Raw genomic sequence first — 12,658 nt, forward strand, 5'->3', positions numbered from 1 at the left:
ATGAACGCATGGGCCCCCCTACCCCAATTCAGACTCCAGGCCGCGCTTCCACCAGGTGTCACCAGAGGGCGCTCAGAGCTCTGATTTCTCCTAACATGCCCTAGGCCCTTGTCCATCTCAACTTAAATCTTCCTCCCTGGGCTTGGACCTGGGCTAGCCTGGGACTCTGCCTGCTTTAAAAATGAGTCACTTGGGCTGGGAAGGTGGCTCAGTGGTAGAGCACTTGCCTTGCATGCCTGAGGCCCTGGGTTCGATTCCTCAGCACCACATAAGCAAAAAGAAAAAAGCCGGAAGTGGCGCTATGGCTCAAGTGGTAGAGCGCTAGCCTTGAGCTGAAGAGCTGAGGGACAGCACCCAGGCCCAGAGTTCAGGTCGCATGACTGGACCCCCCAAAAAAATAAAAATGAGTCACTTACTGGGCACTAGTGGCTCGTACCTATAATCCTAGCTACTCAGGAGGCTGAGATCTGAGGATTGCAATTCAAAGCCAGTCCGGTCAGAGAACTCTGTGAGACTCATCTCCAATAAACCACCAGAAAACCAGAAGTGGCACAGAGGCTCAAGTAGTAGAGCGCTAGCCTTGAGCTGAAGAGCTCAGGGACAGCACCCAGGCCCAGAGTTCAAGCCCCACAACTGACAAAAAAAAAGCTCATGGGGCTGGGAAGGTGGCTCAGTGGTAGAGTGCTTGCCTTGCATGCATGAGGCCTGGGTTCGATTCCTCAGCACCACATAAGCAAAAAGAAAGCCGGAAGTGGCGCTGTGGCTCAAGTGGTAGAGCGCTAGCCTTGAGCTGAAGAGCTGAGGGTCAGTGCGCAGGCCCAGAGTTCAGGCCCACGACCAGACCCCAAAAAAAAGAAAAATTGCTCAGGGACAGTAACCAGGCCATGAGTTAAAGCCCTATGACTAACAAAAATACAAAGAAAAGAAATGTACTCTTTACCTGACTCTCTACATCACATTTTGTGTGTGTGTGTGTGTGTGTGTGTGTGTGTGTGTGTGTGTGTGTGTGTGCCAGTCCTGGGGCTTGAACTCAGGGCTTAGGCACTGTCCCTGAACCTCTTTTACACAAGGCTAGCACTCTACCACTTGAGCCACAGCACCACTTCTGGCATTTTCTGTGTATGTGGTACTGAAGAATCGAACCCAGGGCTTCATGCATGCTAGGCAAGCACTCTACCACTGAGCCACCTTCCCAGCAATGTACATCACTTTTATAATAGTAACAATAAAAGTTTTTAAAAGTAAAAACTGGGATGGGGAGAAGGAAAAAAGCAAGCAGTCATAGAACACTCCATCCCCACATTCCCCCTTGGCATATTGTTTTGCTAGTTCCAGAATTTGAACTCAGGGCCTTCAGCATGAATGGTTATTAGGCTGGTGCTCTACCACTTGAGCCACATCTCTGTGCCTGGCTTCTTGGAGATGAGTCTTATGGACTTCCCTGACTGGACTGCATTTGAGCTGTGACCCTCAGATCTCAGCCTCCTGAATAATTAGGATTACAAGTGTGAAACACTGGTGCTCAGCACATTCTACCTCTCGGGCCACGCCTCCCATCCTGCTTTTTGTTGGTTAATTGGAGATGGAGTTGCATAGACTTTTCTGTCAGGGCTGACCTTGAACTAGGATCCTCTAGTTCTCAGCCCCACGAGTAGCTAGGATTACAGGTGCTTGACTGTAGCATCTCACAACCCTGGCGGTGGGGAGAGAGGAGACAGAGTGACAGCATAAACACAGGCTGCTGACCATTGAGAGCAAGGCAAATCAGAAGCCAAGAAATCACCTTGTAAATGTTTTTATTTGCATGTTGGTTTGAGCTCTCTTTTCAAATTCAAGAGGGCAGTCCACATGGGTATACAGGCACAAAAGAGATCCCCAGAAAAAAAGAACAAAAAAAAGAGAATGGCCCCCTGCTCTGCCAAGCACTGCAACAATTAACAGTTTGCACCTGAGAGTTAAAAGCCCAGGGATGTTACCCCTGCTGTTTCTTTTTGTGTCAGCTCTGCGGCTTACTATCTGGATGTCGTATTTTAGTTCTTTCTCTCAAGGCTAGTGCTCTACCATGGGTGCCACAGCTCCACTTCTGGTCTTTTGGTAAGCAGCTAGGATTACAGGCATGAGCTAATAGTGCCTGTCCCAAGCTCACCCTTCCTTCCCTCTTTCCCTCCTTCCTTCCTTCCTTTCTTCCTTCCTTCCTTCCTTTCTTCCTTCCTTCCTTCCTTTCTTCCTTTCTTCCTAACTTTCATTTTCTTGGATGCTATTAAGTCAATATTAAAAAAAATAATAATGCACAAACAGAAAACAAAGTTTTATGTGGAGATGTGGCAGGCGCTGTCTGCTTCTCTGTCCCTCTCCATCTCTCAGCAAGGAAACAGGGGAGGGGTGTCAGCTGGAGGGGAGCCCCTGGCCTCTCCTCACAGCTCTGCTTCTTGCTCTCCCTGCCCTGCCTCTAAACTGGCCTCGGCCCTCAGCACCCTGAGGCCCCTGGCCTCGCTGGCCCTGGGGACTCTCTTGGGCAGGGTTGGCAGGCGGGGAGTGTGCCAGAAGGCTCTTCGACGCTTGTGAAACCACGAAAAGCGTCCGGGGGTCTGGAACCTCACTGTCTTGGTCTGTTTCCGGGTTCTAGATCTGGCTGTCTCTGGAGCCAAGGAGCCAACCAAGCCTTCGACTTCTTGGATAGCCTGGGCTCCAGCCTCTGCCCTCTGACTAGCTGGTGCCTCTGCCCTCTGATTAGCTGGTGCCTCTAGCCTCTGGTCAGCTAGGGCTTCTGCCCTCTGATTAGCTATAGCCTCTGCCCTCTGATTAGCTGCCTCTTCCTCCTGGTCAGCTACAGCCTCTACTCTCTGATTATCCACAACCTCTGCCCTCTGGTCAGCTATAGCCTCTGCCCTCTGATTATCCACAACCTCTGCCCTCTGGTCAGCTACAGCCTCTGCCCGCTGGACATCTGCAGCTGCTACTCTCCGGCCACCTATGGCCTCTTCTCTCTGATTATCATCAGCCTCTGCCCTCTGATCACCTATGGCTTCTTCTCTCTGATTATCTGCCGCCTGTGCCCCCTCTCGGGCTGGGCTGTCCACCTCGGGAGCCTCCCTCCTGCGGAGCCGGAACGAGGCCCACTTGATCTTGGGCCTCCAACGTCGGGCCGAGGGCTCCGCCCTTCTCCCATCACCCCCACTTCCCACGTGTCCCCCATTCCCCCCAGGCCGGGGGCCGCCGCCCTGAGAAGACCCCTCATCTCTCCCCGCAGCTGCAGGGGTGGAGGCCCGGGGAGCCCGAGCCTCCTCCACCCCCGATCTCGGGGCGCAGCCTTTCACCCTCCGCCTCAGTTTCCCCCAGGACACCTGGCTGACACACTGGCGCCAGCGGTCGGCCTTGGACACCTGGGGCCCCAGGTTGTCGAACATGGGCATGGGCAGGTGGGCGGGGCGGCCGCGGGCGGGGGCCGCGGGAGGCGGCGGCTCCCCGCGCCGCAGGAAGGCCTGCACCAGCTCCTCGTCGTCGTCCTCGCTCTCCACGTCACTGCCCAGGAACTTGCTGCCCAGGTAGCTGACGGGCGTCCTGCGCGTGCGCGTGCGCGTGCGCGCGGGGGCGGCGCGCGCGCCCGGGCCGCCGGCGTCGCCGACGTCGTCGTCGTCGTCATCGCTGTCGCTGGCGCCGCTGCTGTCGAACGTGCCGACCACCAGGCGCGGCGGCGGCGGCGCGGCCCTGGGGACCCTGGGCCGCGCGGGGGCGCGCGGGCCCCGCGGCGGCGGGTGCGGGGTGCTCCTGTCGAGGACGCGCGCCACGTCGTCCAGCGTGCGGCCTTCCTCCTGCAGGAACTGCAGCAGGCGCTCGCGGAACGCGGCCTCCTTGGTGGCGGGCTTGGAGAGCACGCGCCACACGCCGCCCGCCAGCCGCACCTGGCGCGGGATGAGCAGCGGGTCCACGCCGTCGCCGATCTGCAGCAGGCCCACCGTCGAGTCCTCCTCCTTGCGGAACACCTTGCCGATCTTCTTGAAGGGCCCCACGGGCCTCAGCGCGTCCACCAGCACGTCCAGGTCCACGTCCCTGCACACGTCCGGGATGCTCCACAGGATCAGGCCGTCGGGGGCCGGCAGGAAGCCCCACGGGAACCAGCCCCCCACGTGGCTCTTCTCCAGCGTCTTTAAGATCTCCATGGCGACGGCTGCGCGGAAGGGGACGCCCGGGCGCGCCCTGCAAGGCTCAGACTCCCCTCGGAGGAGAGATGGAGTTCCTCCCCTCAGCAACGTGGCCTGGCTGGGGTTTCAACCTCCCCCCTAACCAGTCTGGACCAAATCGGGGAGGAGGGGGTCCCCCAGCACACACACACACAAGCCCGAGGCCTGGTGCCACTGGCCGCCCTCTCCCCTCCCCACCCTCCTGCACCGCTTACTGCGAGTTCAGTCCCAATCCAAGCTGGAAAGGCGGAATCCGAGGCCCCGAAGTTTTTTTGGGGGGGTGCCCGGACACAGAGGTCCAGCTGTTTCTTTCCTGTCCCGCCCCAGGCACCAGGCAGGCCGCAGGAACCTGGACGAGGACAAAGGCAGCTCAGCGTGGCTGCTCAAATATGGCCGAGTTGCCTGCAGGCCCGGCCCGGCCCCCAGGAGGGTCTCCCGCCACCCCCACCCCCACCCCGGGCCGGCGGCCACCCGCGCCACGCTGACCTTGGCCAGCGCTGGGCGGTGCATGGGCTGCAGGAAGTGGCTCAGAGCCCTCCCTCCCTCCCCATGAGGCCCACCTTCTTCTTCTCCTCTTACACTCTGGGACCGGGGAGAGTGACAGGGGGGCTGTCCACTCCCGGGGAGGCGGCCTCCTCGCTCCCCTCCCCACCCCCGGGGGTGTGGCTGAGCCCCGGGCCTCACTGGGGCCCCAGCTTTCTAGCTTAGCCCTGGAGGCCCACGTCAGCACCTTCTCAAACCCTACCATCCTATCCACACAGTTTGAACAACCACCACCACCCTTGTTTCTGGGGTGTACAGCATTTTTGAAATTCCTCATATATTCATATATGAGAACAGAGATAGAGAGACGCAGGGGTGGCTGTGGAGGTGGGTGGGTATATTCACTGATGCCTGCTCAGTCAATATTCAGATGCATGAAACTAAATGTTTATCAGAAAGGACCGACTCCTTGTTTTGGTCTAGTAGAGAAATACTATGTAGCTATGAAAAAGACTGAGGTAGATTAAGGCTAAAGCAAGTTAGGGGAGAAATTCCTACGACCTAGGCACTATGCCAATTAACTCATGAAATCCTTACTGTGACACCAGACACATAATAGGAGTGTGGCTGCCAGGCCGTGGTAGAATCTGAATTTGAATCCCAAACAATGTGGAGTTGTGTGTAGGGATCAGAGCTTGAACCAGTACATAGGTTGAACACTTGTGCAAAGGCTACAAGAAAACATCAAGGCTAATCTCAAGAGTCCTTGCTTAGAGCCTTCAACTCTTACCAGTCACAGCATAGCCAGATATGGTGGCACCCCCCTGTAATCTCTGCTGTATAGGTGGAGGCAGAATCCAGCCTGTGCAAACTGATGGAGACTATTTTTAAGAAACAAAATAAACAGCAAGTGGGCTGGGGAGGTGACTCAAATGGTCAAAACATTTCCCTAGCAAGCCTGAGGCCTGTGGGTTCAATCCTCCAACTTGCCTTGCCTGTTCCAGGAATTGCTACTTCCAGAAGCTTTAACCCTTGCCCTGCCCACCTCCCTTTTAGAAAAGAGTTTTTCAGGCAATAGAATTATATCCACTGGTCAGGTGCTGGGAGCTCGCTATTCTAATCCTAGCTACTCAGGAGGCTGAGATCTGAGAATAGCGATTGGAAGCCAGCTCTGGCAGGAAAGCCAATGAGCCTCTTATCTCCAGTGAACCACCAGAAAACCGTAAGTGGAGTTATGGCTCCAAGGTAGTAAAGTGCTAGCCTTGAGCAGAAAAGCTCATGGACAGTGCCCAGGCTCTGAGTTGAAGCCTCACAAATGACTGATAATAATTATTACTAAGCTGGGCACTGGTGGCTCATGCCTGTAATCCAAGCTACTCAAGAGGCTGAGATCTGAGGATCATGGTTCAAAGCCAGCCCGGGCAGGAAAGTCGTGAGACTCTTATCTCCATTTAACCACCAGAAAACCCGCAAATGCCACTGTGGCTCAAGTGGTAGAGTGCTCACTTTGAGTTGAAGAGCTGAGGAATAGCACCCAAGTCCAGAGTTCAAGCCCCACAACTGACCAAAAAAAAAATTCACTATTATTATCATTATAGATTGGGAATGTGGCCTAGTGATACAGTGCTTGCCTAGCATGCATGAAACCCTAGGTTCAATTCCTCAGTGCCACATACACAGAAAAAGCCAGAAGTGGCGCTATGGCTAAAGTGGTGGAGTAGCTAGCCTTGAGCAAATGATACTCAAGGACAGTATTTAGGCCCTAAGTTCGAACTTCAGGACTGGCAAAATAATAATGAATAATAATCATTACACCCATTGGTTTAACAAGGAAACATTGTATAATGAAGTACAATTCTAAACCGTGTGTGTGTGTGTGTGTGTGTGTGTGTGTGTGTGTGTGTGTGTGAGATGGTCCTGGGGCTTGAACTCAACCTGGGAAGGCAGTGTCTGGTAGGCAGAAAGAGGACCACATTGTGCGGGTATGGACAAAGTTTATTAGGAAAGCAACCTACTTACATATGGCCTCCACACAAAGAAAGCAAATCTGTCACTGGGGCATGTGACAGCTTCCCAAGGCCAAAAGGTTACAGGGGCTATGCCAGGCCAAAAGAAATAGAGGTGACCAAAAGGCAGCAAGAGACAGACAAGGCACAGATGTTTTACACATAGGAAAAGTGTCCAGATGTTTTACACGTAGGAGAACTGTCCAGGGTTGTTTATGTTTCTGGCGCCATTAGGAGGAGAGCACATCCGGGCGCCTTCCATGAGGTCGTGGCCGGGCTGTCCAAACTTTTGCTCAGAATCAGGAGTTTTCGCCGTCCCCCCTGAGGCTGCGGCCAGGCGCCCTGACCCTTGCCAGGACTATGGAGTTGTTTTCTCCTCACCTTCTAGCACACATAGCCTCGTACAGCACACAAAGCCTGAGGAAGGGTCACACCGGTCTGTACCTCTGACAGCTGTTTATGTGGGACTCAACGTCCTGTGTGTTATTTATCTGATGAGTCCACCACTGATGAGAATCCTGCTGCCACTGTCTGCAAAGCCCTGGGCTGTGGGCTGGGAAGGTGGCTCAGTGGTAGAGCGCTTGCCTTGCATGCTCAAGGCCCTGGGTTCGATTCCTCAGCACCACATAAGCAAAAAAATAAAAAGCCAGAAGTGGCGCTGTGGCTCAAGTGGTAGAGCGCTAGCCTTGAGCTGAAGAGCTGAGGGACAGCGCCCAGGCCCAGAGTTCAGGCCCCACAACCGGACCCCAAAAAAAAAGAAACATTTACAAAGCCCTGGGCTGGGACGGCGGGGTGCAGAGCCCCTCCAGTGGTCGCATCCACAGCAGTCAGTCCCAGGACTGCGGCGAGAATCACAACCAGAAACCTCAGTTCTTTTCCACAGTCGCTGGATTCCCATCCGCAAACCTCTCTTGCCAAGATCGGGGGTGGTGAACAGGCACCCAGACCCCACAGCGAGATTGTAATATCAGGAGGGAGCGAGAAGACATATTCAGAGGAACAGAACAATGAAAACGTGTAAAAAAAGTGGACAATCAAAACAATCCAAGCTTTGCAAAGTTTCATCAATGGACACAGTTCCTATGGCTAATACATAAGGAAGTCTAACACAAGCCTGTGCAAAAGAAGAGTGATTCCTATGAAATGTGTACTTTACCTCGTAGGCTCTAATCAATTGACGACCCAATTTTGAGCAGTAGGAAACGGGGCAGCAGGTTTCCATAAATTCAATTATCAGGGTCCAAATGTCCCTTAAAATTTATATATAACCAAGGGGTACAAGGCCCCCATTATGCCAGGTAAGCAAACAGTGGGTTCTACATAATTTATGATTCCATTGTATAGATGCCATCAAACAGACAAATTACTAGTGCGCCAATCATCAACATGTTTTCCAGAACAATTAGCAATGAAACGCCTATGGGGGCCCCAATCTATAAATGAAATATTATTATGCTGTATCATTTTTTCCTCTAGGGCTGCAGCACTGAGACCATGAAATAGGAGTGTTATTGCTGTTCACACAGCAAGACCTGGGAATGCAGCATCCAGTAGGCAGAAAGGGATCATACCATGCAGGTATGGACAAAGTTTATTAAAACATCATATGCTTATATACTGCATAGGGGCATAGAAGGTAAATCTGTAGTCACGGGACAATTATGGGACAGTCATCTTAAACAACAGTTGACCTTAAACAACTTTTGGGGAATGTAGACAATAAAAGTTAGCAACCTGCCGGCGCCAGTGGCTCACTGCTATAATCCTAGCTACTCAGGAGGCAGAGATCTGAGGATCACGGTTCAAAGCCAGCCCGGGCAGGAAAGTCCGTGAGACTCATCTCTGATAAATCACTCAGAAAATGGAAGTGGGGCTGTGATTCAAGTGGTAGAGTGCTTGCCTTGAGCTGAAGAGCTGAGGGACAGGGCCCAGGCCCAGCGTTCAAGCCCCACAACCAACAAAAAATTTCCTCCAGGGCTGCAGCACTGAGACCACTGAATAGGAGTGTAAAGCCAGTTCCAATATTTAATGATTTGGCATATAGGGTTGGCTGGTCGTGCAGTCTTGTTTGTATAGGAATGATCCTGGGGCTGGGAAGGTGGCTCAATGGTAGAGTCCATGCCTTGCATGCATGAGGCCTTGGGTTCGATTCCTCAGCACCACATAAGTAGAAAAAGTCAAAACTGGAGCTGTGGCTCAAGTGGTAGAACTATCGCCTTGAGCTGAAGAGCTGAGGGACAGCGCCCAGGCCCAGAGTTCGAGCCCCATGACCCTCTCCCCCCCCCCAAAAAAAAATTCTGACCAAGGAAAACGCATTGAATAGCCCCATATGATCATATGATCAGGCAAAGTGTTCGCCCATACCTGTCTTCTGACTAGTGAATAAGGGGTACCCCCAAACACAGTTCTAAGGATATGCTATAGTGTATTCCTTCCACAGCTGCATGAGGGGGGCCTGCATGGTCCCACGGTGGAGGAAAATACACGCTGTCATTAGTATATACCACCAGACCGGGATCTATCTAGCCAATCCACTAATCTTAACAATGGTGGGTAAGGAACTTGGGCCCAATACACAAGTTCACTATCACCACAGAGGTACAGGAAAGCAGTGCGACCATAGCCAAAGAACAGATGTTTGGGGCCGGAAATGTGGCTCAGTGGTAGAGTGCTTGCCTTGTATGCATGAAGCCCTGGGTTCGATTCCTCAGTACCACATACACAGAAAAAGCTGGAAGTGCCGGGCGCTGGTGGCTCACACCTGTAATCCTAGCTACTCAGGAGGCTGAGATCTGAGGATCTCGGTTCAAAGCCAGCCCAGGCAGGAAAGACCGTGAGACTCCTATCTCCAATAAACCACCAGAAAACCGGAAGTGGCGCTGTGGCTCAAGTGGTAGAGCGCTCGCCTTGAGCTGAAGAGCTGAGGGACGGCGCTCAGGCCCAGAGTTCAAGCCCCACGACCGACCAAAAAAAAAAAAAAAAAAAAAGCTGGAAGTTGGGCTGGGAAGGTGGCTCAGTGGTAGAGCGCTTGCCTTGCATGCATGAGGCCCCGGGTTCAATTCCTCAGCACCACATAAGCAGAAAATAAAAAAGCCAGAAGTGGTGCTATGGCTCAAGTGGTAACGAGCTAGCCTTGAGCTGAAGAGCTGAGGGACAGCGCCCAGGCCCAGAGTTCAAGCCCCACGACTGGACCCCCCCCCAAAAAAGGAAAAAGCTGGAAGTAGTGCTGTGGCTCAAGTGGTAGAGTGTTAGCCTTGAGCAAAAGCAGCTCAGGGACAGTGCCCAGGCCCTGAGTTCAAGGCCCAAAACCAGCAAAAGAAAAAAAACAACAGGTGTGCAGGATGTTCTAGGGCTTTTAGTACTGACCAATATGGCGACTCCCTTATCTGACAATGCCTTAATCTGACCCAGCATCTCTCTAGTTTTCCTGTGGTCAGGATGATCCCATCATTGTGTCTTCATGTTCAGGCCTGCAAAGTGGTGTGCTAATTCTTCTTCCTCAGGTTTAGGTTGTGCTGTTCTCATCCTTCTGGGTTGGATGAGCCAAAGAGGAACCCTTATGTTGCTGGTGGATCCATCTGGAATGATAGAAGCATACCCTTTCCCACTAGGAGTCATTAGTCCTGGTTTCCATTGATCAAGAAAAAAATTTTTTTCTTTTCAGTCGTGCATGAGGCTTGAACTCTGGGCCTGGGCGCTGTCCCTCAGCTCTTCAGCTCAAGGCCAGAGCTGTACCACTTGAGCCATAGCACCACTTCCGGTTTTCTAGTGGTTTATTGGAGATAAGAGTCTCACAGACTTTCCTGCTCAGGCTGGCTTTGAACTTTGATCCTCAGATCTCAGCCTCCTGAGTAGCTAAAATTACAGGCGTGAACCACTGGCGCCTGACTCAAATTCTTTAAACCATATGGGAATATTACTATGGGGCTGTAGAGGTAAAGTGCTTTTCAGCTCTAGTGTAAGGTCCACCTTGAGGTAAATTAAAAAATTTTAGAGTAAATAAGGTTCAGGCAAGAGTTTCCCTTGCGTCCCCCCCTTTATTTTCTAATAATTGAAACTTAAGTATTTTAAGCTTCAATTAGTATTTCAAAAGTATTTTAAGCTGCCATTATGGCCTGGCCCTAGTATTATATGGAATGCCAGTAATCTGTGTAATTTGCCATTCCCTGAAGACTGCAGCAGAACTTTTGCTTGTATAAGCAGGACCATTATCCATTTTTTTGTTTTTGTCGGTCCTGGGACTTGAACTCTGGGCCTGGGAGCTGTCCCTCTGCTCTTCAGCTCAAGGAAAGCGCTCTACCAATTGAGCCACAGCGCCACTTCCAGTTTTCTGATAATTAATTAGAGATAACAGTCTCATGGACTTTCCTACCTGGGCTGGCTTCGAACCATGATCCTCAGATCTTGGCCTGTAGAATAGGTAGGATTACAGCCATGAGCCAGCTAAAAAGATGTTACATCCCATAGCTTTCCTGGGGGGTAATCATTATGAATAATTTCATAGTATTCTGCTAATGTGCACCACAAGGCGGAAGACAATGCAAATGTGTCCTTAAATCATTGACTTGTTAATAGTAAAATAATTCCATCAGGGTCAAATCCATACACTAGGCTCAAACCTTGCTAACCTTAGTTACCACAGCAGCAATCTGATCTATATAAGAGGACACTACCTTATGACTTTTACCATGTAAATCGCTCTAAAGGGTGGGAATTTTGGGTTAAAACGCTGGTGGAATTAATTAAAATGGGAGTAATTATCAATACTAATGGCAAAGGAAGGTCCTAGTGAACAGCAAAGGCCTCTTGTAATCGCTGTTTAAAAAAAAAAAAAAAAAAAAAGGAAGGTTGAACTGGGAAGGTGGCTCAGTGGTAGAGCGCTTGCCTTGCATGCCTGAGGCCCTGGGTTCAATTCCTTAGCACCACATAAGCAAAAAGCCGGAAGTGGATCTGTGACTCCAGTGGTAGAGCACTTGCCTTGAGCTGAAGAGCTGAAGGACAGCACCTAGGTCCAGAGTTCAAGCCCCACGACTAACAAAAGAGAGAGAGAGAGAGAGAGAGAGAGAGAGAGAGAGAGAGAAAAGAAAAGAAAAACTAAGAAAAAGGAAGGTTACTCTCCGCTAATGCGGACAGTTGTCAGGGGCTATCCAAAGCAGGGTCCCCCTCTAGGGTTTTAAACATATTGCCAAGTTTATAATTGGGGATTCCCAAGGAAGAGTGAAACCAATTAATATTGCCCACAAGTTTCTGGTAATCCATTCAACGTCTGTAAATGATTCCATTTTATATAAGTTTGTTTGGGGGGGGGTATCTGGTGGTCCCTCAACCTAAGTACATCACAGAGGCAGGCGCTATCATTACCTTGTGGGTCTATAGATGCTGTTGTAAATAAAAATCACTTTGGGATACATCCAAATAGTGAATAAGATGTGCAGAGGGATACTTTTGTCTAGTTGGAGCAATTACCTGTTCTACAAAGAACAGGTACTTAGTGGGGGAATTAGTCACAACTTGAGGCAAAACCTTCCACTGAGGTTCTTAAGGTTAAGGGAGGGAACAGAAAATGCAGCAGGCTCTTTATCTGTGGCTGTTCTCACGGGAGACCTGGGAACTCCGTGTCTGGTAGGCAGAAAGTGACAATACCATACGGGTATAGACAAAGTTTATTGAAACATCATACACTTAGATACGGAGGATTCTCAACTTTTAACCCATGACTGAAAAGAGTCATTCAGGGTAACAAAAGAGGAAGCAAGGTGCACGTGGGGATCTATTTAAAAAACACAAAAAGAAATCTTGATGCGTAGTTCTACACAACTAACTAGGAGAAGCAGGAATGGCATAGCCTGAAAAATACCACCTGAGCCTGGCATGGGGCGCAGGACCTTTGCCCTGAATGGAGGAAGAGGTGCCCCCCTTCTCTCCCCCCCAGAGGAATGCATGCATCCTCATGGCACACAGGAACTCAGATGAGGTCTTGGCCTCCGA

General features: G+C 51.3%; 1 protein-coding gene across 1 annotated transcript; it reads right to left on the bottom strand.

Moving 5' to 3' along the window:
- Nucleotides 1–1,779: 1,779 nt before the first annotated feature.
- On the bottom strand, nt 1,780–4,597 carry LOC138814150 (coiled-coil domain-containing protein 8-like). The gene is made up of 2 exons (XM_070003090.1): nt 4,397–4,597; nt 1,780–4,216 (listed from the first exon to the last, which is right to left on the bottom strand). The coding sequence occupies exon 2, from the start codon at nt 4,158–4,160 to the stop codon at nt 2,415–2,417; it is 1,746 nt and encodes a 581-aa protein (XP_069859191.1). The 5' UTR covers nt 4,161–4,216; nt 4,397–4,597; the 3' UTR covers nt 1,780–2,414.
- Nucleotides 4,598–12,658: the final 8,061 nt, after the last annotated feature.

This window comes from Dipodomys merriami, unplaced genomic scaffold, assembly GCF_024711535.1.
Source record: "Dipodomys merriami isolate MVZ:Mamm:240054 unplaced genomic scaffold, mDipMer1.0.p SCAF_106, whole genome shotgun sequence".
In the NCBI taxonomy this organism is placed as follows: Eukaryota; Metazoa; Chordata; class Mammalia; order Rodentia; family Heteromyidae; genus Dipodomys; species Dipodomys merriami.